The 26,006-nt window shown below is 32.7% G+C and overlaps 2 protein-coding genes across 3 annotated transcripts in view; both read left to right on the forward strand.

The window, feature by feature from the left end:
• Positions 1-22,085, forward strand: part of LOC109343448 — a 42,588-nt gene extending 20,503 nt beyond the window's left edge. Inside the window, exon 2 of one of the 2 annotated variants that reach the window (XM_019581719.1) lies at positions 21,230-22,085. In XM_019581719.1, coding sequence (XP_019437264.1) covers positions 21,230-21,935 — 706 coding nt within the window. In that variant the 3' untranslated portion in view covers positions 21,936-22,085. Of the gene's footprint in view, positions 1-21,103 lie in introns of those variants that run through there. The other variant, XM_019581718.1, reaches the window with a different exon arrangement.
• Positions 25,379-25,753, forward strand: LOC109342350. Its single transcript, XM_019580348.1, has one exon. It carries the CDS (start codon positions 25,379-25,381, stop codon positions 25,751-25,753), a length of 375 nt encoding a protein of 124 aa, XP_019435893.1.

Raw genomic sequence — 26,006 nt, forward strand, 5'->3', positions numbered from 1 at the left:
TCTATAAACCACTTTCTACTCATGAATGAGTCATTGAAAACCCAAACCAACAACAAACAAGCTTAAACTGGAGAAAATTTCAAAAACAAATTGGACAAATCGAAAAGTTAGGGTTTGGGATCTACCAGTTATTTGTCAACGAAATGTGACAGAGCGATGACGCCATTACCAAAATAAAAAAGCTACGATAAAGGCTTAACGAAGAGAGAATGAGAGTGAGGGCTGAACGAAGAGAGAATGAGAGTGATGGCTGAACGAAGAGAGAATGAGAGTGAGGGTTGAACGAAGAGAGAATGAGAATGAGGGCTAAATTGAGAGAGAAAATGAAGTTGGAACATAATTTTTGAATAGAAAGTTTTGATCTAAATATTCTAATTAGTACATATTCTTTGCTGCCTTATGTAGCCACAAGCCCAACTAAGTTGCAACTTTGGGCTTAACTTTAATTTAGCCTCATTTTAGTAAGTGTGGCAAAATTATTGTGCCAATATGCTATTTTTTTTTGTAGTGTGTAGGGCATATGTGTATGCCAAAACCAGTATACATGAAATATAATCACAATCACAAAATATATTATACATTATATACAAAACACACAATTAATAGCAATAAACAACTACAAAATATTTTATTGTTCGAAAATAAAAATTAATTAAGGAGATAAAAAATTAAATAAAAAATTAGTCATATATTTTAAAAATTATGGGCCAGACTCTCTCAAAAAAGTCTCCAACAACGTCGCCAGCTGTCACGCCCCGATTTTCTAATGCACGACTTTGTTAGAGTCTCCACTACATTTTATAATACAAAACATAGAAAAATCTTTTAGCCCAATTACATAGGGCTTTTGGATTTTTAATATACAGGTTAGGGAGTCGGTTATAGGGTAGGGAAGGTATTAGCATCCTACATGCCCGACTTAGGCGGTACCCTTCATTAAATTATATGACTTTAATATTTTTAAATTTAATTTGCTTATTTAATTAATTATTGAAAGGAATAAATTTATTTATTTTTATTATTGTTCATGACAAGATTGACTTTGGTCACACGTATCCCTCTTTTAGATAGGGAATCAATGCTACGTAGTTCTTTAGTAGAAAAATGTCTGTTGGTTGAGTATTTTAATTAAGGACAGAAGCGACGTAGCGCGACTGTCCAGATGATGAGCTGAGAAGAAATAGGCCCTTAGGGCGACCGTTTCTCCATCCTTTATGTGATTGGCAAATTTTTTTAATGAATTTTTTTTTTGTATATATGAAAAAAGAGTTTTAATTAATTGTTAATTTAACAAAAAATGATATACTTTGTTGATTTTGGGAATCAATTGAGTGAAAGGAAGCGGCCTAGCACGACCTTTCAAAGATGAGTTGAGAAGAAAGAAGCCTCCAAGACAACCTTCTCTCTATCTTTGATTAATTCCTACTATTATTTCATTATAATAGTTTCATGTAATTTTATTAATAATCTTTTTTTATAATGGACATACTCTAATTAATTTAATCATTGAAACTTTTTAATTATTTACAGGAAATAAAAGATTAGTTAATTGCTAAAAATCATTAAAAAGTTTGTTAATGATATGTTATATTAAATGGATTTTTATCTCTTGTTTGTTATTTATTAAGAAAAAATGTGTTAATTCATTTCTAAAAAGGATTATTTTATTATTAGTTATTTATTCCGTATAAAAAAGTTATTTATTTCTGTGATTGAATCTTTGTTTGATATTAAAAAATTACATTATTATTTGCTAAATGGTGTTGTTTTTTAACATGTAAATATAAACATAATGCAAAAAAGAGAAGAAAAATAAAATCTGGTGAGAGCAATGATCCAATGAAAACAAATGCATATGTGAATAGTCACGTGTCTACTCTTTAATGGCTAGAAAATGATGCAGTGTTGATTGGGACACGTGTCGCTGTATGACTGGTTGAAAGAAAGGGTGCATCGAGCCAATTTTAGGCTCGTCCTCTGGGAATAATGCACCAAAAGAAGGAGGGTAGTGTAACTGGGACGTGTTTCGCCTTGTGATTAGACAGAGTAGAGTAAAGTGATGGCAGAAAAAAATATGCAGAATCCATGGTTCTGGATTGTTGTCAAAACAAATGCGTAGAGTCAAAAATGCTCTCATCCACACTAGATCTCTAAGCTTTGCACTTTCTCTCTCCCAACGTGTTTTCTCAAATAAAATGCATTCTCACAGTGTGTTTCAGTGTTTGTAGCGTTTTCACTATATTTACAATGTTTTTTTGTTTAACTTAAGCTCAATTTATAATGAAATTTTAACCACTAAATCCCTAAAATTAGGTTAACAATTTTTCATCTGATTACATAACTTTAGAAACTCTAACAACACAACCTTCACCCACATTTTACTATTTATTCTGTTATCTTTTAAAATTCAAATGATGCTTTTTAAATGGAATAAACTTAGCATTTTCTTTTAATTGCCTTAATAAATCCAAAAATAATTATAAAAAACTATAAAAATAGTCTTAATTATTTTTATTTATTAAATATTATAATTTCAAAAAATACTAAAATAAATAAAGTTATTTTATTAATTATTTTTTAGGGACAAATGTATGAGTTCTTAGAAGTTATCTTTTTTTATTCTTTTTTTCAAAAATTAATTTTTTGGGAAATCAGTTGTTTTAAATTTAATTTTTGGTTAACCTAATCATTTAGATTTAGGAACCTTAACTTAACATGTTTATTATTATTTTTGAATCTAATGCGATTCCTAAGAAAAGTGAAGACATGGTCGTATTCAATGTTTCAAGCAATTATTACTAGGGCCAACAACGAATGAATTAGTTGTGGGTCTAAAACCATAATCCATACATATTTTAAATCCTGAACATTAATAGAAAATTTAATTTTTATGTATGATTGAATATACATATACATATATTAGACATCATCTACTAAAGAAATTATTTCTAATGTTATTTCATATATTTGTGGATATTTGATTAATGTAAGTTTATTAAATTAAATGTAATAAAATGAATAAAATAATAGTAATTTTGAAAAAACACCTTCTAACACCCACCTTTTCGAATATATTAGAATTGATCCGAAAAGGATGTCAGAATGTAATTATGGTTCAAGTTTGGAGGATCTTATTTAGTAACATAATGAGATAGATTGTTGAACTCTTTGCCTAATTTTCATTGAACCACACCTTTCTAACTCATAAAGCCATACATGACATTTCGAAGGTACATATCTATTATCTCATAAGTTGTGTCATCGCATATGTCATAAAAAATGTGATTGATTATAAAAATAATTAATTATTAATTTTTTAATTTAAATATATTTTTTCTATTAATCATAGACTAATAACACATGTAGTGATACAATTTATAGGACAATATATATGTGCTCTCCATTTTGAAAACCCATGTCGGAATGATTTTCAATAGGGGCGTCTGAAGGTATTTTTTTAAGTTAATATTGTTTAGATTCATTTTTATAACAATTAATTCAATAAACTTAGATAATTATATAAATAATATATACCTTAATAACTATGGGTGAGTAAGATCCGGTCTGACTCGTAGACTCGTTTTAACTCGGTGACTTAAGAATGGATTAGACTCATCCAAATAAATAAAAATGACAGACTCGATAAAAAAAGGGATAGACCTGTCGTCAAAAAAGGACAGGTTCGGAGCTATGTCTGAGTCACCCGTATATATCAAGAATAGTTGATTAAATACTTATCAATACTCATTATGTTCAGTCCACATAACTCAAATACCTAGAAGCTCATGAATCTTGATTGATAGAAAATCAATTATTTTTTAGTTTTTGTGTACTTTGTGTGAACTTCAATTTAAGTTTCATTTTCAATTAATAGTTAGTTATTGTATTCATTTTTGTGCGAACTTTTAAGTATTGACATGTTGTTGTCATTTTAATTCTCATGTAATTTTTATCATTTACAAGAACACTTAAGCTTATATTGACACTCGATAGTTTAAATTGTTCTGAAATTTTCAAGGTTTTCTATAATTTTAAGTCACATGATTGTGATAGTTTTTAGTTTGAAGGATGCAACTTAAAGTTTGTAGTTTATATACTGATGTATGTAGGATGCAGATTTTAGTTGAGTTTATATACAAATTGTGATAATTTTTATTGTCCATGCTTAAAGATTTGAGAAAAAATCTACATTTATCATTTTGTCCTTTCCAACCCGGACCCGTCCTATCTTGACCCGTCTTATTTTAGACCTATCTTATTTTGGACTCGTCTCTCACGTGTCGCATCCTAATTAAAGACGAGTTTGAGTTCAAAATTGACCCAATCAATATTTATGGACAAATGAGTGACATGTTTAATCAGTCTCAACCCGTCACACGCTCACCCCTATTAATAACATAGGAAATACAAACGAAAAATTGAGAATAAAAATGAAAGAAAAAGAATAAAAAATTAGAAATTTAATAAACTTAGCATGTGTTTAGTATAAATTATGTTTTTAGTTTTAGTTTATAAAATTTGAGCTTATAAACTATGAGATTATAATTTGTTTATGTTTGAGTACCTTAGCTGAAAACTCAATATAAACTAATCTATTTTGTTTGAGTAAGGTAGAAAATTTATTTTTTTCATAGTAAAAATAAGAGATTATTTATTTATGTTATGATTATTTTGGTTGTTTTTTACACTATTTTTTTAAATATAATTTTTTAATATTTATCATCATATAAATTTTTACATTTTTATTATTGCATAACAAAAGCTAAAAAATATATTAAAATAAAATATAAAAACTAATATCAATATTAAAAAACAACACGACACACAAATAAATAGAAGTTGCTAAATGTAACACCGTGTTTTTCTGTGCACGTTTAATTCATTAATTAACTATTAATGGATTAATTCTAGAAGGTAATCGACAATTTTTTAGGATAAACCTCAATTGAGTTTTAGTCTTGTATTATGATTTTCTTACTTGCCCTTATTTTTCAAGATATTTGGAGAGTAAAAGTCTCCAAGACGATTTTGGACCGTTTTGCTAAGTTTCGGCAAAAAAGTCTATAAATACCCCGCACCTAGACATTCTGAAAATCAGATTTACTTCCAAAAAATCTGAATTGATGGGGAGGAGGGCACTCCTATAAATACCCTCACCTCACTTTCTCTCTTTAAGCTAAAAACCTTCTAAAAAGTGCAAGATATTCTCTTCTTCTCTTCTCCATCTCTCACACCTACACCATGAGATACAAATCATCTCTTAGTATGTTGTTCATAGGGTTGATTTTATGATTTTTTAAAGTATTTTTGTTGGTCATGGTTAAAGGGGATGATAGTAAAATCAAGTGAACCTTTAAGGAGTTTTTGACTTATGTAAAACTTGAAACTTTTCCCTTGTTTTTGGATTGAAAAACTATATCCTTGGACAAGTTTAGGATTGTTTATTTTTCTGTTTTAATGTTGGAAAAGTTTAATGTTGGTGTTTGAATGTGTTTAAAGGTGATGATTTGTACATCAAATGAATATTTAATGTGTTTAATGACAAGTTGAAAAACCAAATCTTTTTCCTTGTCATTTGGCCTAAATGTTTATGAGTTTAAATGTGTTTTAAAGTGTTAAAGTAATGTTGTTAGTGTGCTTAATGAATGTGTTATCAACACTAAAAAGTTATGTGATTACCTGAAATGAAATGTTGTTGGATGACACCTCTTGGACACATTGGTGAAGTTGGGAACCATATTAAGGAAAATGATGAGTTTTTATTGAAAAAATGTTGTTTTAAAGTATTATGTGTTAAGGGTTTAATTAGTAAATGTTATAATTTGATTTCCAAGTTAAAGTAATGATTTGAGATAAAAGATGACTTATTAAAGTCTTGATTTTATAAACTTAAAGTGTTATGAAGTATTGGATAATAAATTAGTTAAAGTATGGACGTTGTTAAGATAAACTTACTTTAAAGGTGGCAAGTGTGACTTAAGAAGTCTTAATTAAAGTGTTGATCTTTATTTAATTTGGCTTACTTTAAAATGGTAAGTTTAACTTAATAATCTTAATGTAAGATGTTGATCTTAGTAAGAACGTCTTACTTCAAAAGTACAAGTTTTGTTAAAGTTTTATTTTAAAGTGTTGTTTTGTTTTAAGACTTTCAATGATAAAGGATGATTCAAGAATATTTAATCTTGAATTGGATAGATGAAAGTGATTAAAGTGTTGATCTTACTATAAGTGATTCAAGAATATTAAAGTGTTGATCTTTATTTAATTTGGCTTACTTTAAAATGGTAAGTTTAACTTAATAATCTTAATGTAAGATGTTGATCTTAGTAAGAACGTCTTACTTCAAAAGGACAAGTTTTGTTAAAGTTTTATTTTAAAGTGTTTTTTGTTTTAAGACTTTCAATGATAAAGGATGATTCAAGAATATTTAATCTTGAATTAGATAGATGAAAGTGATTAAGTCCATATTATATTAAAAGTTATGTTTTTGCATAAAGTGTCACTATGTAAGAATTGTAATTATCAAGTATTCTAATTAGTGTTTATATTAGTTGTTGTCGTAATGAAGATTTCGAGACGAAAACGGACACTTACTTTCACCTGAAGTAGAGGAAACAATTTGCACGAAACACTCAGGTGAGAGAGAAAACATCGTGACACAGTGGTGTTAGGATATGATATCAGGATCTCCTAATATCCCTCACAAGTTTAGGAGTTGTCTTGAGTATTAAGAAATTTTGTACTTAACCAATTGTCTATTTGGATTAAGTACGTGGGGTTTCTTAAGCCATATCATTTAATTTTTGTATATGTGTGGAGTAATGTTATGGTTATCCATGAATTAACTTTACTCAAATGATTGTTCTATTTGCTTATATGTATGAACTTTTTGTTTAATCTCAAGACTTAAAAACATGTGCTAACAATGGGGAAGTGATCTTGAAATCTAGGATTCCCCTTAGTATAGGTGAGAGGTTGTGTGAGGAAACCTTTCATTAAGATAGAAAAATTAGCTTATTTTCAAGCTTGTATCGCTTAAGCGACAACTCTCGCTTGAGCGAGAGGTCTCCAAGAAGATTGGCTTGCTTTTATCGCTTGAGCGCCAGACCTCGCTTGAGTGAGAGTTCTCCAAGAGGATTGGCTTATTTTTATTGCTTGGGCACCATACCTCGCTTGGGCGAGAGGTTTCCAAGAGGATTGGCTTGTTTTATCGCTTGAGCGTCAGCTCTCGCTTGGGCGAGACTCCAATGATAACCTTTCTATCAAAGTTTCATTTTTCTTCAATTTCTAGTTTCCTCAATCCCATTCATCTTTGATGAAACCTATAAAACTCCTTCATTGGGGATAATTATCTCGAATATGCAAACTTCATAAGAAAGAACAATTACACTAGATTCTTTGGAGTTTGTACAATAAATTCATCATAACCAAAGTAATAAGTGCTAAAAATTACATCATTAAGGACGGGGCCCGAAAGTGTTATGTTATTCTCACGCAGCGAGATCGTCTGACCATAAGAGGCTTGGTCATTGGGTCGTCCAGGGTGATTCAGCGATGGTTCGTAGTGGAGATGAAGTTTTCTCTGTTGCATAAAATGTTAAGATCGGGTCCCACTAGAAGCATTCTCGATGGAAGATATCTTAGGCTGGGTCGATCGTTATAAAAGAATGATTAAATGATTTAATATGCTAACCTCAGTTAGTGTGCATATTCATTGTGAATAATGAAGTAGTGAATATGAACATTTTGGGAGACGAACGAGCCCCGAGATGTTGAGAGGATCGGTGTTGTGACCCAATTTTTGGTTGGAAGACCAGCTCTACGACTTCTACCTCTCCCGATTGATTTGGCTTCGCCACTACGTTTTTTGCGGTTAAAACGTAGAAAACTCTCTAGTAAACCCGAATTGGATAAAAATGGTCTTTAAACAATGATTATGAGTTCGGGAGTCGATTACGGATCAGGGAATGGTTAACACCCCATTCGCCCGTACTAAAACGATACTCTCACTAATCACATGGACTTTTATACCCCTAAATAAATTTATTAAAAATCTAATCGTTACAACAAAATATTTTATTTTTATTTTTGTGTCTTACAAGAGTTTATCTTGCTCCTACGTATCTCTAGGTGCAATAAGAAAATCAAGACTAAGACTACGTAGTTCTAGTTATAAAAGTTGATTAATTTGTTTGGTTTAGTTTGGTTTGATTTGATTAAATTAAAATTGTAGTTTCGTTGTAAGAATATTTTTATAACTTTATGAAAATAAGGATTAATAGAAAAGAGACAACACTAATTGTAGACTGAGTTTCCACTCTTAGAGCGGAGAGGAAGAGACAACACGAGTCATAGACCAGACTATTTAAATCTCATAAATTATATTTAAAATTTTAAAATAGATACTTATTAGAAATAACTTATTTTAGAATTTTGGAATTGATAGTAAAGAGATAGTACTGGCCGTTGACCGACTTTTCACTTTTAGAGCGGAAAGGAAGATAGGACATGAGCTATAGACCGGACTATCAAACTCCATTTAAAAACATTTAAGATTTTTAAGAGATAATTATAAACAATTTATTTTTAGAAATGTGAGATTAATAGCAAATAAACAACATTGCTCGTAAACCGACTTTCCACTTTTAGAGTGAAAAAGAAGAGACAACATAAGTCATAGACGGGACTATCAAACTCTATTTTAAATATTTAAGTTATTATAGATTAAATATATAAAAGGAAACAAAAATGAATTTTTTAAATAAACCGAGAGAAAGGTTATATATAGGGTGTACCTTTGCTATTCACTCCATGGTTGTTCATTTCTCATCATAGTGATGCATACATCTTAATCTTGTTCAACCACGAACATGAGGCACATGTTTATTTTGGATTATTCAAGTTCTAGCACGAAATGGGGCTTCTCCATCCATGCCTTTATTTGTTTAAGATCAAGCCAAGTATAACCCTGCATGTAATGACTTAATGCATGCAAACATCTCACAACGTGCTAGCTCTATACATTCTTGTCCTGTTGAGTGACATTTTCATCATTCTCAACATAGTCATGGTGTTGATAATAAATTCTATGACTAGTTCTCCATCCTGGATGTGGTACTAGAATTGAAGGATGGGGCCTCTTGCTTCCATGAAGGACTTTCAGAAAGAACCTGTGCTCAAACATATGGCTGTAGTGCTTATGCGCATCATAATTTCTCACTATGTTCAGTGTTGTGAACATCAAATGCAATTTGTTATGTATTAACATAACCCATCATGTCAATATAACCTATCACGTTACAATTAGTTTAGCCAGTTCTTGTCATCTGAAAGATAATCCTTCATAAGTGCTTGTTGTGAATCCCACTTTTACCTTGCACACTTCTATTGCTTTAAACTTCTCTAATAACACTTGAAGTCACGGTGCGGATAGAAACATAAGAGCAACTAAGTATACATTATGATATTGGCACTTCTAGCTAACCTTGCAAGAACCGATGAGGATGTCTAGTTATTAGGAGTTCATCACCATGGTGTCTGCGGTTATTCTGCAAGGATGGCGGTGGTCCAAATAATATTCAGGGAACAACCGAAGATGGAGAGGACAAGGGTCCATGAGAAGAAGCTAAGAGGATGAAACTGTAGCTTTGAATGAGTCATCGGATTCGGTTGAAATATCCAGTACCGGTAGATAGGTTGGCTGAGAATTAAAGTATCTGTTTATAACTATTAGAATTTTAGAGGTATAATTGAAGTAACAAAGTGTGAAAAAACAAATTTATTAATATAGTTGCTTTTAGACACTTAGAAAAGATGTAAGGAATAAATGGAGGGGATAATTCTTTAGAAAGGATGCTTGGTTTCTTTCTTTTTTCACTCACCATGTGAAATGTCAAATGCCTATTTATAGCCTAGCATTGCCATAGCTTCCTCATTACTCTACATTATTCTAGAAACACATGAATGACATAAATATCTTAGTCTATTCCATAATCTTCTAGCTGCTTCTATTAAATTGCAGCACCTTCTAACACGCCTCCTTGATGCAATTTTTTATGACTCCTAGTAATGATCGTAGTTGCTCGAACTTCGATATTGATAATGCCTTGGTGAATATGTCTGCAATTTGATCTTCGGTCTTGCAATACTCGAGCATTATTTCTTTGTTCTCACTTGCTTCTCTAACAACATGATATTTAATGGCAATATGTTTTGTCCTATTGTGATGGACTGGATTCTTTGTTATTGCTATCGCCGATTTGTTGTCATAGTAGATAGTCGTAGGCTCCGTCTCTTGATCTCCCATATCATTGAGTATTCGTCTAAGCCATATAGCCTGGTTAGTCGTCTCTGCAGCTGCTACGTACTCAGCTTCTGCTGTTGATTGTGCAATGATTGCTTGCTTCTTTGACACCCAAGAGAATACTCCTGATCCAAGTGAGAAGGCATAACCAGATGTGCTCTTCATGTCATCCATCGAACCTGCCCAATCACTGTCAGTGTAGCCGTGTAATGTTGAGTTGGTGTTGGTCTTATACCATATACCGAACTCTTTTGTTCCTTGTAAGTATCTAAGAATTCTTTTTCCAACTCCAAAGTGGATTTGACTTGGGCTTTGCATGAATCTTGATAGAAGACTTGTAGCATACATGATATCTGGTCGAGTGGCAGTGAGATATAGAAGACTCCCGATCAAACTCCTGTAGAGAGATGCATCTGCCTGTGGAGATCCATCGTCCTTCTGTAGCTTCTCATTAGTCACGAGCGGAGTAGCAACTAGTTTGCATTCACACATCTTAAACTTATTTAGTAGTTCTTCTGTGTATTTCTTTTGTGAGATCAATATACCTTCCTTTTTTTTATTTACCTCAATTCCAAGGAAGTAGTGCATTAAGCTTAGGTCTGTCATCTCGAATGTCTTCATCATGTCTTCTTTGAACTCTATTATCATCTTTATATTGTTTCCAGTGTATATAAGATCATCTACGTACAAGGAAACTATTAAAGTATCATACTGACCTTGGGACTTAATGTATAGTGTAGGCTCACTCTTACTCCTTCGGAATCCTTTATCGACGAAGTACTGGTCAATTATACTATACCATGCTCGAGGAGCTTGCTTCAAGCCATATAGAGCCTTCTTCAATCGTAGCACTTTGTTTTCGTTGCCCTTGCTCATGAACCCTTCTGGCTGCTCCACATAGATCTCTTCTTGAAGTAATCCATTAAGGAATGCAGACTTGACATCTAATTGGTAAATGCTCCACCCTCTTTCTGCTGCAAGAGCTATTAGAGCTCTTATAGTATCTAGACAAGCAATTGGAGCAAATGTCTCATTATAGTCGATTCCTGGTTGTTGAGAGTAGCCCTTGGCTACTAATCTCGCCTTGTGCTTCTGTATAGTGCCATCAGGATTGAGCTTTGTTTTATACACCCATTTTACTCCGATGATGTCTTTATCTTTTGGACAATCTACTAGCTCCCACGTGTTGTTTTTCTCGATCATCTTTATCTCTTCTTCCATTGCCTTGACCCATACTTCTTGCCTTGATGCTTCTTCAAAGCTTCCAGGTTCAACTATGGCCAAGTTGCATGTCTCATATATATCTACCAAGGATCTTACTCGTCTCGGAGAAGATTCTGGTGAAGATTGCTCATGTGGGAGTATAGTTGGCGTACCTGCATCTTCTGTTGCTTCTTCTACTTCCCCAGTTACTTGTGGTTGTTGTGTTGGTATGGAGATGTTATATCTCTCAATCTTGCTTTCATTCTAGTTCCAAACGGCGCTTTCATCAACTTCAACATCTCGACTGATGATAAATTTCTTCATTTCTAGATTGTATATGCGATAGCCTTTTAACTGTGTGCTATATCCCAAGAAGATGCATCTTATCGTCTTGTCTTCTAGTTTGTGTCTCTTTTCTTTTGGGACATGTATATAACAGATAGATCCAAAGACTCTTAGATGTTTAGCTGATGGCTTTCTACCGCTCCAAGCTTTTATAGGAGTTTTACCTTCGACTGCCTTTGTTGGACATCTATTCATTATATAGACAGCTGTGTAAACTGCTTCGGCCCAAAAGGTGTTTGGCAAACCTTTCTCCTTGAGCATCAATCTAGCCATCTTCATGACCGTGCGGTTTTTCCTTTCAGACACCCCATTTTTTTGTGGAGTGTAAGCAACTGTGAGTTGACGCTCTATGCCTTCATCCTCACAAAATTTATCAAATTCGTGAGAGTTGTACTCTTTGCCACGATCGCTTCTGAGTACTTTTATATGTTTCCCGCTTTGCTTCTCGACAAAGGCCTTGAACTTCTTGAATATTCCAAAGACTTCTGATTTTTCTTTTATAAAATAGACCCATGTCATTCTAGAAAAGTCATCAATGAAGAGGATGAAGTACCTGTTATTAGTGAGTGATGGCGTCCTCATTGGTCCACATAAGTCAGTATGGATGAGCTCCAACAAGCGTTTTGCTCTCCAAGTTTTCCCACTTGAAAAAGGTAGTCTATGTTACTTCCCAAGTAGACATCCTTCACAAGCTCCTTCATTCTCTTGGATGCACGGAAGATCCTTCATCATTCTTTTATGATATAATAGCTTTAAGGCTTGATTATTAAGATGACCAAATCTTCGATGCCATAATTATCAACTTGAACCTTCATGGTGATGTTAGTAACATATTTCCAAGTTATTGGAAAACTTCTATTTCGTTTCTCCATTTTAACTTGGGCTATTTCAAGCTTTCTATTATTGTCATATATATTGCATGTATCTCCCTCAAAGTGGAGAGAGTAGCCTTTTTCCATCATTTGGCCAATACTCAAGAGATTTTCTTTAAGGTTAGGAACTAGTAAGACATTTTTGATAAGTTGCATACCTGATTGTGTCTCCACCATGACAGTGCCCTTGCCTTTGGATTCAACCATGGTGCCATTACCCAATCGGACTTGCACTCTGACAGACTCATCAATATCTTTGAAAATGCTCCCGTCCTTAGCCATGTGGTTACTACAACCACTATCCAAGTACCAGTTTTCTTCTTTATCACGACTACAGACTTGGTTGGCATAGAATAGTTGTTGGTCATGTTTGCATTCTTCAGTGAAATTGGCCTGATGATTATTTTTGTTGCGACAATTTTGCTCTGAGTGCCCAAATCTTTTGCAATATTGGCATTGTATCTTTCCTCGATATCGACAATATTTTTCTGAATGGCCTGACCTGACTTCTAGCATATGCCGCATGGAAGATATTTATCTTGATTGTTTCTAGAGAAATCTTTAGAAATCACTTTGTTTCTAGAATGTTCCGCACCAATATTATTTCTTCTTTGATATTCTTTATTCTGAGACCTTAGTCTGAGCTTTGATTGAAAGGCATTTTCTAGTGAACCTTCATCATGCCTACTCAATCTTTGCTCATAAGCTTCTAGAGAGCCCATTAGTTCTGTTACTGATAGAGTAGACAAATCTTTGGTTTGCTCAATCGTAGTAACTATTGAGTCATATTTTTGGGGAATTGAAATCAGAATTTTCTCAACAATTCTTTTGTCAAGAATATTTTCCCCATAGGCTTTCATTTGATTGACTATTTCTTTTATTTTAGAATAATAGTCTTTTATGGTCTCAGACTCTTTCATCTTAAGTAATTCAAACTCACGCCTAAGAGTTTGAAGTTTAATGGTGCGTACCTTAACACTACCATGAAACTCCTCCTTTAGTGTATCTCATGCTTCTTTGGCACTTATAGCTCCTCCCATTATTCTTGGAAAGATAGTCTCTGTCAATGCTTGTTGTAGAATAAATAACGCATTTGCATCATTTTGCACATTTTCTTTCAACTCCTTTTTTGAGCCACGGTAAGAGTTGAAGTATTCTCTAGAGTAATGAATCCTTCTTCTACAATATCCCACAAATCTTGGGACCAAAAGAAAGTAGTCATTTTTGTGCTCCAAAAATCATAGTTTTCTCCGGTGAAAATTGAGATAGGAATAGATGATGATTGAATAGTACTAGCCATAACTCAAAATGTATAAAGATGGTTTAGTATGTCATTTGAAATGTCAAATGCCTATTTATAGCTTAGCATTGCTATAACTTCCTCATTACTCTACATTATTCTAGAAGCACATGAATGACATAAAGATCTTAGTCTATTCCATAATCTTCTAGCTGCTTCTATTAAATTGCAGCACCTTCTAACCGTATCCACCATAGGGATGTTGTTGGGTAGGAGGATGATTGTCAAACTTTGACTCACCATTTCATTGTCCATAACCTTGCTGGGGTTGTCCTGCTTGAGTATACGGTGTCTGATGACCATAATCCTGACCTTGTGGCTATCCATAATTGTAAATCACCTAAGTGCTAGGTAGATGATAGAGCACCAGATAAATATAGATGGACTTATGGGATGCTGAGGACCATAGAAAAGGCCAACAACTTTGACTTTAGAGAAACCCAAGATGAACCCACGACCCACCTATGGCCACGCTAAGGTGAGGAGATCAAGATGGTTGATGGATAAGAGCCACCGTACAAAGAAGATGAAGACACCGTAGTGGAGAGCAACACAAGCCTGGTCACCACAGAGAGAAATAAAGCATGCGTAAACTGATGTGCCAGCTTTATACGCTAGTTGTTAGTGTAAAGTGATGTGGGTTAAGGCAAGGAAGGGAATATGGAAGGTATCAAAGATAGGAAGATGGTGAATAAGAACATGCTTTGCCAAGGTATCACTGTGCAAACTTAGCTTCGCCTTCGCATGGGAATGACTTAGCTACAATTTGAAGAACCACTAGAGCATGATGTTGTTGCTAATTAGCGGTTTTTTATTGTCAGTTAGGTTTATTTGTTTTCCTCCCCATAGAAAGAGAGAATGAAAAAGTTGTCAAATAAAGAAGAGATAGAGGCAAATAGTGAAGAATTCCCCCGGGAGAAGATGAGTGTGTGCTGTTATATAATCAGCGATGATTTAACGTGTCTTTTTATTGCAGTCATAACTGTTCTCCTTGAAGAGGAAAACAATGATAACTGTTATATTATCACCTGTCCTATTTCTACCTACTTAATGTCTTCGTCCAATTAAAAAATTTAATATAAATAAGAAATATATTATAATAATATAAGCTAATATTTTTATATTATTTTATGTAGTTTTATTGGCTAGGTAGGAATATCTTGCTGAATCCTTGTCCATCAGAAGAGCTAGACTTCTCTTCATTAATGGAGAGACAAGTTAAGGAGAAATACACTAAAAACTCAATAGACAATGGCATTTATGACCTTTACTTGTCATTAAAATTATAATTTTGACCTTAAAAATACATTATAAAGTATAACTTGCCTCTCCATTAATCTTACTCCCATCAGAATCAAAGATGGTGCTAGCAGGTTTGTGTGCCTTTTGGTTTTTTCTGACCTAGCCGTCTAAAAAGAGGAATCACTTCATTTTCTTTTACAAGTTTATTTTGTTTCATAACATGTTCCAAAGTCTGAGCCAAATTAATCAAATTGTATCATGTTAGTTAAAAAAATTAAATAATTATTTACTTTATCTATTTTTACTTCATCGTGATTAATTTAAGATAGGATTTGGGACATACTTGAGGATAGCAAATCCCATCCCATTTTCTTTTACAATCACCTTCTTATTCCCTTTTTATTGCTTCTTTTTCTCTTATTTTGTTTCGATGTTTACTGCTTTTCCTTCCTCTCACGTTACCTTCTTATATCATTCATTCACTTTTAATATTTTGTAACATATGTAATGAATAGTGAATTTTATTATAAAAGTAACCGTTAAAACGAGTGACATCTATACTTCTATACTATTAATAAAGGGAAAACACAAAATAACCATTCATCATGATGTAATTTATGTTTTCCTATTTTACCCTCAATATCTTTTTATTTTTTACCAAAAAACCATATAATATTATTTGCTTATTTTATTTTTATTATCTTCTTATTTTAAAAGTGTATTTAAAAATTGAATATTAGACCAATTGAATAAACTCAATCGTAAATTTAGCGCAAAAAATTATATTTGAATTTATAAAATACAAACTATACATTACAAACGATAGGAAAGCGGGTTGACAGGGGACAGTGCATGTCAACACGCTAGTATATATAAAAATGGTTTCTAATTTGAAACTATTCCCTTTAATAATTTGAATTTATTTTTTTAAGTAAGATTTTTTAATTTGTTGGTTAAAAATTGATAAGTCAAATGGAATATAATTCAGTCTAACATATAAATAAAAGTGCACTTTTCAATTTTAGTTATTTAAAACTTTTGCTCTTTTCATTTTCCTTTATAAAATAGGTTTGATAAAATTGAGTGATCATAGTTGGTGATGGCGGTGATACGTTAGCAAAACCTTGTGAGGGAGGGTCTAGGTGAGACGAATCCCCTGTATTTTTGGATGAGATATTCTGTTGGATCGGACAGTTCTCACTTTGCCAACTAGACAATCTCTGACAAACTCTCTTTGCAATTAGGATCAATGAGAGGGATGCCCATAAAGTGTTTGATACGATACCGTCCTGAAATGGACAGTTCCGTTGGAATAGATCGAGCACATATCCTTGCGATGAATGAATTTGGTGCATTCAAATTGACTTGTTATGTGACTTGTACTCTCGATTATTTACAAATAGTTTATTGAGAGAATATTGGTGTAAGGATGAATGAACCAAACATAACATTCATATATTGTACTCGTGGATATTTATTCCAAAATCCCGAGTTACAAGAATCATTCATCATCGGCACAAACAATATGATAACATGTTATATTTGTATTTGTTTTTCTGTCTTGGTGTGATATTCTGTGTAATTTCACGATGTCAGTGAAGAATAATCATTAGATGTCTTATTCCCTCTCTTTCTTTCTAGTGTACTTGTATACATCATTGTTTAGATGGATCGATCAACAACGATTCAGAATTACCGATTCATGATGTCCCATGAAGGAACTTGGAGAGTTGATGAAGAGCGGTACACCTACACCAGCCCCTGTGACCTAGAGCTGGAGCTTTTGTGTAACGACTCGATTGTGCGCTTTCCAGTACACCATGCCGTCAGAGAGACTTCCTTCACCTTACTGGGCAAGAGGCCCGTACCCGCTAATCCATCTACTCAACCTATGACTCCGTCTGGACCAGTTGTTGTCGGACCCCTGTTCTCTGAGGGACCTTGTGATGACCATTCTTCCCCGACTCTGGGAAGGAGGGGGAGATCGTCGGAAGATGCTGAAGAGGTTGTCAGGGCCAGCAATGTTGCAGGACCGTCATGGAGGCGGATGAGTTGGGAGGATGAGGCGAGCTCTATAGGATCAAGAAGGGACGACCTGAGTGCCCTACTAGAGAAGCTGGCGTTTGATAGGGCGAGGATTAGGACTCTGTGTTTTGACTTTGACAAGGTGGAGGAGATGGAGGTTGACGACGGCGTCGACTATGTGGAGTTAGTCTGCATAGAGGACTCTGTGAAGGTAGTAGACCTCTCATCGGACTCAGAGCTTGAGGATGATCCAAGTGAGGGCTCTAGTACCCCCGCTAGTCTTGGAGCTAGCCGCTAGAAGCTGCTTCTCTTCTTTTGCTTTTTGGAATAAAGATACATGTGTAAGGTACTTTTGTAATGCTGACACCCTCAACTTATTTTTACTTTACAGTTTTCAGTTTAGGCGATGGTTAGATTTCACCTTGTATTTTGTAACCACATTGTACTGGACCAAACAACACCTTGTTGTGTGTGTTGTGAGGTCAAGTCTTTTATAATGAAAAACATTAAGAAAAGTGTTGTACCATTTTCAATTATCATTAGGTATCAATTATTTACTTTCCACAGTTTATAAAAATGTGACGTCTTGAAAAAAGAATGGATATAAGGAAAACTATTTGTGATTTATATATTACATTATAGAAATAAATTACCTATTTTTATAAGAGATTAATTACATTATATATGGAGTTATTTTCAAGGTGTTGTACTAAACTTGAATTACACAATTCACAAAATAAATAATAAACAAAACGTGAGTTATGAAGTTTCACGGTGATGATGTGAAGAATTATGAAGTTTGATGGAAGAGTAAAAAGGAGAAGGGGATAAAGTTATGATGGGGTAAAATGAGAAGTGAAAAAGTTGAAAAAAATAAGGTAATAAGAAATAAATCAACCCATAATTTTGTAGCTTCTACTTTTGGCTTATTTTTTCAAAAAAATTGAGTTTATAATTTCATTTGGTTGTGAAACATATTTTAAGCTTATTTTTCAGAAAAAAGCAAAATCTCAAAATTTTAAATTTTACCAAATATGCACTTAGATATTGCATTACATCTTAGTATAAAAAACATTGGAAATAAAATAGAAAATATAAATGAAAAATAACAATCCATAAGTATATTACACTCCCTCATCCTCACTATTAAAAATACTCTATCCCCAAACACTCTCCATATTCTTGTCCAAGCAAATCAACTTATGCCAAGTGATAATAAAAGTTAGACATCATCCTCATCACTATTTCAAGTAAATATAACATTGTTACACTTTTTTTTTTCCTTTCTACCCTTTCATCTTCCTTATCTATCCCATTGTTTCCTTCAAATTTATTTTGAAAAGAGGGAGTCCTGGTCTTTTGTGGGATTATTGTAGGGACATCCTTTCCTTTCTTGGAAAGAAAGTGGACACGTTGAAAACTACTACCTTTTATCACAACTATGTTACCTCTTAATATTATTATTAACCCATGTTAGTTACAAACTCATACAGTGAAAATGAATTGACCAATTCACTATTTCAAATTTTGTTTTCATCTGTTATATTTTTTGAGTTAGGGTTACATGATTAGGAAAATAATATATGGAAAACTGACCAAAATATTGGGCTTTTAGGAAGTTTATCAAATTGCGTTGAAAAAATTAATTCGTAAGGAAAGAATGGGATAGATAATGAAGATGAAATGATGGGAAAAGATTGAAAGGAAAAAAGAATGTAACTAGGAAAATAATGTTACACTTGCCTGGAACAGTGATCAGGATGATGTGTAACTTTTATTTGATTTGACAAAATTTAATTGGTTTGGACAACAACTAGGATAAAGGATCTTCACTCTATACTCACAGTCACTAGTATCCTTAACATCATCTTTTTAAACAGTGATATATCTTGATCAAAATTTTAGAAGAGATAATAATATTTAATTATAATTTATAATTAAAATTAATTGAATAACGAAAATATAAAAAAACATATATGATGAGACCAGAGATAAAATTTTTAACTATTTCTTTTTCAATATAAATCATGATGTTGTTTGCAAGAAATTCATCTTCTATGTTACTACATAGTTTTGTTGAGTTGATTTCATTGTCGAAAATAATATTTATGTAGTAGTTGAACCATAACAAATAAAATAAGATGAATAATGGCTAAAGATACTAAGAATAAAATGTAGATTATTGAGAGCTAAACTAATCTTCATTGCTTATTGAATATAAATTTTGAACAAAAATATATATTATCAATATTAAATGATTTATAAATATTCTTAGGATATATATTATTAATGCTTACAATGATTTCTTTTATTAAATGTAAAATGATTATGAACTCAAATGAAGTCATGTTATTATATGAACCTCTAGTAAGAGAGGAACATGATTTTGTTATCTATTCTAATTTTTTAATTTTAAAATAAAGAAAAATATGGACCTTTTAATATTGGTACGTACTATGTGTTAAAATATGAGCTTACGGCCTCTTTTCATCTTCCCTAATGCCAAGTCTTCTATGCCCATCTCATATAGTCCTCTTGCCAAGTCACATTGTACTTGATATATGTACCAACTCTACACAATTTAAACAAAACATTAATGTTTATTAGTAACACATAAAAAAAAGTTATCACATTTAATATACATACGATTTCTTCATTCCTTGGGATTTCCTCAGTGAAACCGGTAGTTGATAAGGATAGACATTCAATCCATATCTAAAATGTTTCATCAATATCCGAGTATCGGGGTAAACCAATTGGATATATGTGTTATCTAAAAATCACTGGATCACTTACAAAGATAAAACAATGAATTAAAATTGGAATTGAAAAGCTGGAAAGATATTACAGAATCTTTATCTAATACTAAACGATAAAAAACTAATTAATTAGAAGCATTCCATATTATTTTAATTCAGATTTTTAAAATAAAATATAAACATAGCATATCTCATGGTTGAGTCCATCGAATAGGCTTAATAGAAAGACCTCTAGAAAAAGAAATTCAAAATATTTTTTATTTATACTTCATTAATTATATATCCTTTATTGTAAAAGGTGAATGTACAAAAATTAAAAAGTTAAGAAAAATGTTATATTTTGACTAAAACAATAATAATAAAAAAAATAAAAAATAAAAAAAAATATTTTATCAAGAGATATGTTATCTCATTCACTAAAACTATGACACATATTATTTTTTAGTTTTTAAAAATATTTTTTAGAAAAGAATAAAATATAATATGTATCATAATTCTAATAAAAAAAAAGATAACTTAATTTTTAATATTAGTAGATATTTTATTTTCAAAACAAAAATAGAATTGATAAAAGATAGTGATAATGATTGATAAATTTAGCATCTTCCCTTCATTCGAAAATTGAAACAGTTTGATTAACAGTCAGATAAAACCTGATAGACCAAGAACCCCAAAAAATCTCTCCATTGCAATTGGTCGATCATGTTTCACAATAATTTTGTTGTCACAGCTCACAAGCAATAAAAAACACGTGGCACTAAACTAACCAATAGCGTTCGCACATACCCCCAAATTAATGCATAAAGGCTTACGTGTACATCCATTGTTCCTACGTGGCATCCACGTTGCATTCTATTGGCCAAACTTTACACGAAGCGAACGCCATGTATGTACCCGATTTCGCAATCCATGCACTTATCTCGTGCCACCGCGTGCATTTATCGTTTTCGTTTTCGTGTGTCACAAACTAACACAAGCCTTAATCTTCTAATACATGATAACTCATAATCTCTTATTCTATCTTCTTCTTCTTCTTTATATATCGAATCTATAGAAAATTAAAACAAGACGCAACGTTTTTGGTTATTCTTTTAAGTTCTCTCATTCTTAGTGGTTTTTGACGGTTACCTTTTTTCCGGCACCGGGGTTAGATGGCGTCGTCTCTCGGAATTTACAGCGGCGGAAGCAATTGTGTAAATGCAAAGCATGGAACATTCCATAAGCGGTGCGGTATCACCATTGCAACGCAGTGTTCCGTTGCGATCAACGATTATTCCCGTTCGACGGTGAGGAAGGGGAGGATCTACGCCGCTGGTACGGCGACGAAAGCGACAGCGGCGAGGTTGATTGATAACCGGAAGAGTTACGGTTCGGGAGGAGCGAACGACGTCGTTGGAGCGCAAGAGAGGTTAGACGAGTGGATGAGGAATTCGGTGGTGGAGATCGTGAAGAATCTTAAGGAAGCACCGTTGCTGGTGCAGGTTTACACAAAGAACAAGAACGGCGAGGGAGAAACTTCGGTTTCGACGGAGAAGAAGGTGGTGGTGGAGGATTGGACGAAAGTGAAGGAGAGGTGGGAGGCAGGGGAGACGCCATTGCCGGAGGGTGTAATTTTCGTGGAGGAAATTGGCAGTGATGAGAAACCGGAGGACGGCGGTGCCGGTGACAGAATGGAGAGGACAACGAGGGTTTGGGGTGTTGTGGTTCAGGGAAGAGGTGTTGGATGCAAACCAGTTTGTTATTTGTTGAAAACTTGTCGGGTCGGGTCAGGAATCGGATCGGGACTATATTCAACTCATTTCTGTTTGGTCAGAGTGAAGAGTTTGAGGGAAACAGCGCAATCCCAACTCAAGAATTGTTGGTTGCTGCAAAGTCAGTTGCAATGAAAATAAATATTATTGTAAAATAATAAATTCTTAATTCTTAATTTTCATTGTGATGACAGTTATAGTAACGTGGTGGATTTGTACAAATTCAATTAATGATGATTAACTTTTTATGCGAAGTGGATCAAACTCTGGAATAGTTCTCAGTTAGTTAGCCTTTTTTGTTATTTGGAAAACGTCTCTTTAATTGTAGTGAATTTTCTTTACTTTTCTCAAGTAGCCATTTGTTGCTTATATTTAATCATTTGGCAAATCTGAATTTTCAGATTCAATTCAATATGGTATAGATTGTGTTCATAATCATACGGTGATCATTGTAATGCTTTGGATCTGTACAGGCTATACAGCCATTATCATCTAGCTAACTAGCTAAGTGCCAAAATGAGAAATCAGTATGGGACAACATTGTACTTATAAATTAATATTTGTTTTTCCTTTTACTTTTTGGATTAACTCGTTTGAATTTGATGAAATATATTTGTATTTTTAATTTTTAGGAAAGGTAGATAAAATCTGTTTGATGTTGAGATATATTAGCTGAAATTCGCCTTTCATACTTTCAATTTTCACTTGAATATAAAAACAATTTGTTTGTGTAAATTATCAAAGAGATACAACTATTTTGTTTTTTAAACCACAAGACTAATGACATTATGTACTTCAACAATTAGATATAAAAGATGTTTCCATATGAAACATCATGGTGCATAATACACCTATTAAATATTACTTATATCCAGACGCACAACCTAGTTATTAGCCACCCATCCGTTTAGGGATGAGTAATGGTTGAACGAGTGTATATAGAGTGAACTGAGATCCTCTCATTCAAATCTTTTTAAAATCACATGTTGCAATCTTATGGTACTGGACCCTCTTAGTAATGGAGATGATCCATTTTCTTCCCAATCATTGTACTCTATATCAAAGTAGGATATACAATAGCAAGCTATTAGGCTTACGTCTAGGGCTAAGCTGAATTATATTTCAAACTACTTATTCATTGTATCTTCACTTGTTTTGAGATTCATGTCGTATATAAGAAAAAAAGGTTGAAAATTACCAGCTCCATAGTTAATAACATTTTTCAGGTGACTAGTAGTCACAGAAAAGGCGAGTCTGAAAATTATTGCATTTGATGGCTTAGAACAAACCATTCTAATAACATTCTGTATTCCACCTGCGCCAAACGAATGTCCACAAGGTAATATCATTGCATCATCCATAAGAGCTCCCTTGTACTTTTCAGAGGGTGGCATCAATCGAAGATATTAGCAGATTAAATTTTGTGTCCTTAGATACCAGTGAACCAGGACCAAATGGGATTTCTTTGTTCTGCATCACCAAATTTATGTACTTATTTACCTGCTAAGCTTATTCTTTCTTACTTGACAAAACAGAAACCTACCTGACAGTATCCGAAAGCATTGCCCACAATGAATCGCTTGAATACATAGCTTCTTTTCTCCCACGAAATACACAACCATTCTCAACCACCATTACTTTCTGCCCAGAACCTGTCCCTTCTTTGTAAGAAATTTTAAGTCACAAATGTAATATTTTTTAAATGTGTTTGTGTCATTATTTTTATTAGTCAAATTAAAGTGATCTACTTCAAGTAAGGTTTATGACTATAATCATAATTATTATGAAAATTATTGTGTAGATACCATATATCTTAATTTCTATTCTTATGATGGGCAAGAATAAGAAATAAGAAAATTCAAAAGAGATCACTCTTCGTGAAACGGAATGCATGTTTTATAAAATAGGGGTTATGGTCCCTAATTGTAGACACAACAAAATCAACTCTATTCTTTTCATCCCATTGGAAGAGGAATTAAAAAATAAGAGCAGTCTACATTGGAAGATCACTAATCCACCAAGAAGTTCATTTCTTTCAAGAAGATTTCATGGATCCTCGAGTACACTTCCACTTTCTATTTATTCTTCATGATTTGACATGATTGATATATTCATATGATGATAGAATACTTGTCATCTTTAATATCTTCCATATTATAAGAGTATTTCTATAAGTGGTATCAAAGCCATTTTCATATTAAATCATTAAGATATGACTTTTCCAATCTGCATTTATTATTCAGAATTTGATATGCATTGTTTTTTGATAAAGATGCATTATTTTAGAACTTTCTTTTTCTATGTAAGCATTAAAATACATGCATGTAATTATCTATATTGAATATATTTGTGTGTATCCATGAATGTGTATAACCAAGACTCAAACATATGCTCTGTGTCCTGCAACTTCAGCATTTTCTGGTTCAATTTGCAGTCTATAACTGCATATGCTCATTGCATATTTGGCTTGATAATTACAGTGGAAACAAAGGCAACAAAGTACACTTTTAAACATATGATAAATTTGACAGGCAATTATACATTTGCATCATGGTGTAGATAAAGTTTTATGTTTCTGGTCACCCATGTAGAATATGGTTTAGGTTGAAGCATTGTGTTTGTTAAATCCAACTGTGTAATTTTTTTTTTAAACGTGATACTATTTGAAATTTAAAAAAAAAAAATTAAATTGGTTTCAGACACAGGTTTGAGTGATGAGAAGTTGTATCAGTTACCACTAGGACATGTTTGATATACTATTATATTGTCTCCATAAAATATAACTAAAGTCATATGTATTCTGTTGCAGATAATTTTCTTTTTCTTTCTATGCATTCATTAATGCTATTATTCAGAAACCTGTTGTAAATAAATAACATTTATTTTGGATTAAGTGTTGAATCAAACTTCATATAATTGGTTATACTTGGATTATAAATTTGTTCAATATTTAAGTGATTCAAGTAAAACAAGAAGTTGCCAAAGAGATCTCTCTTGTCTAGATTGCTCATGATAAATGTTGAATATTATTGTGTATATATGTTCATGTGAGTATTAATCGGTCCAAAAGAAGATTAATATTTGACTGGATTATATGCACATATGTGATGATAAACATGTGATAATTATAAAGTTAACGTGAATGATAAATCAATCCAAAGAATAATTTATTATTTGACATACATTATTATCTATGTTTAACCATTACAACAAGAGTATCATTGACAATTAATATTATTGTCCAAAGACTTAAAATTAATGTTGCACTTGGTATATCGCGATAAATTATACCGTATTTGAATTTGATTATATATGAATTTGAATTATGATGTGAGTACATATTTATGTTGTTTATTTTGTTCTTTTTTTCCAGTTAATGTTGCTACTATATCTGCAAACATGAATTCAATTCCAATCCTTAATGGTACCAACTTTAAGGATTAGAAAGAGAATATCTTAATTGTTCTTGGCTGCATGGATCTTGACTTTGCACTAAGAGTGGAGCAACCCCCTTCTATTGTGAACTCTAGTACCTCCAAAGAGAGGAAACCTTATGAGAAGTGGGAGGCTCCAATCGCATGAGACTTATGATCATTAAGCGTGACATTCCGGAGGCATTTAGGGGTGCTATATCTGAAAGGATAACAAGTGCCAAAGAATTTCTTGCTGAAATGGAGAAACACTTTGCCAAAAGTGATAAGGCAGAAACAAGCACACTACTCCAAAGCTTGATTTGTATGAAGTATAAAGGCAAAGGGAATGTAAGGGAGTACATAATGGAAATGTCTAATATTGCTTCCAAGATTAAGGCTTTAAAGCTTGAGTTGTCGGATGACTTACTTGCTCATTTAGTGTTAATATCTCTTCCTGCACAATTTAGTCAACTTGAGATAAGTTATAATTGTCAAAAAGACAAATGGTCTCTTAATGAGTTCATTTCATATTGTGTGTAAAAAGAAAAAATGATGAAGCAAGAAAAGACAGAAAGTGCTCACGTAGCTGTTAGAAGTTCTAATAATTTATGGGTCACAAATATAATTCTATAATTGTGTTATGTTCATTATGTAATTAGCCAAAATATAAAATGATCTTCAGTAATTAATTTGGTGGCTAAGGGCATATGTGTCATGAAATAATAATAAGTGTAGATACCTTCAGGCAATTTCTGATTTGATGAAGGGACTGAATCAGAATTATTGCAACTTA

The sequence above is a fragment of the Lupinus angustifolius genome, chromosome LG03 (assembly GCF_001865875.1).
Source record: "Lupinus angustifolius cultivar Tanjil chromosome LG03, LupAngTanjil_v1.0, whole genome shotgun sequence".
NCBI classification, from domain to species: Eukaryota; Viridiplantae; Streptophyta; class Magnoliopsida; order Fabales; family Fabaceae; genus Lupinus; species Lupinus angustifolius.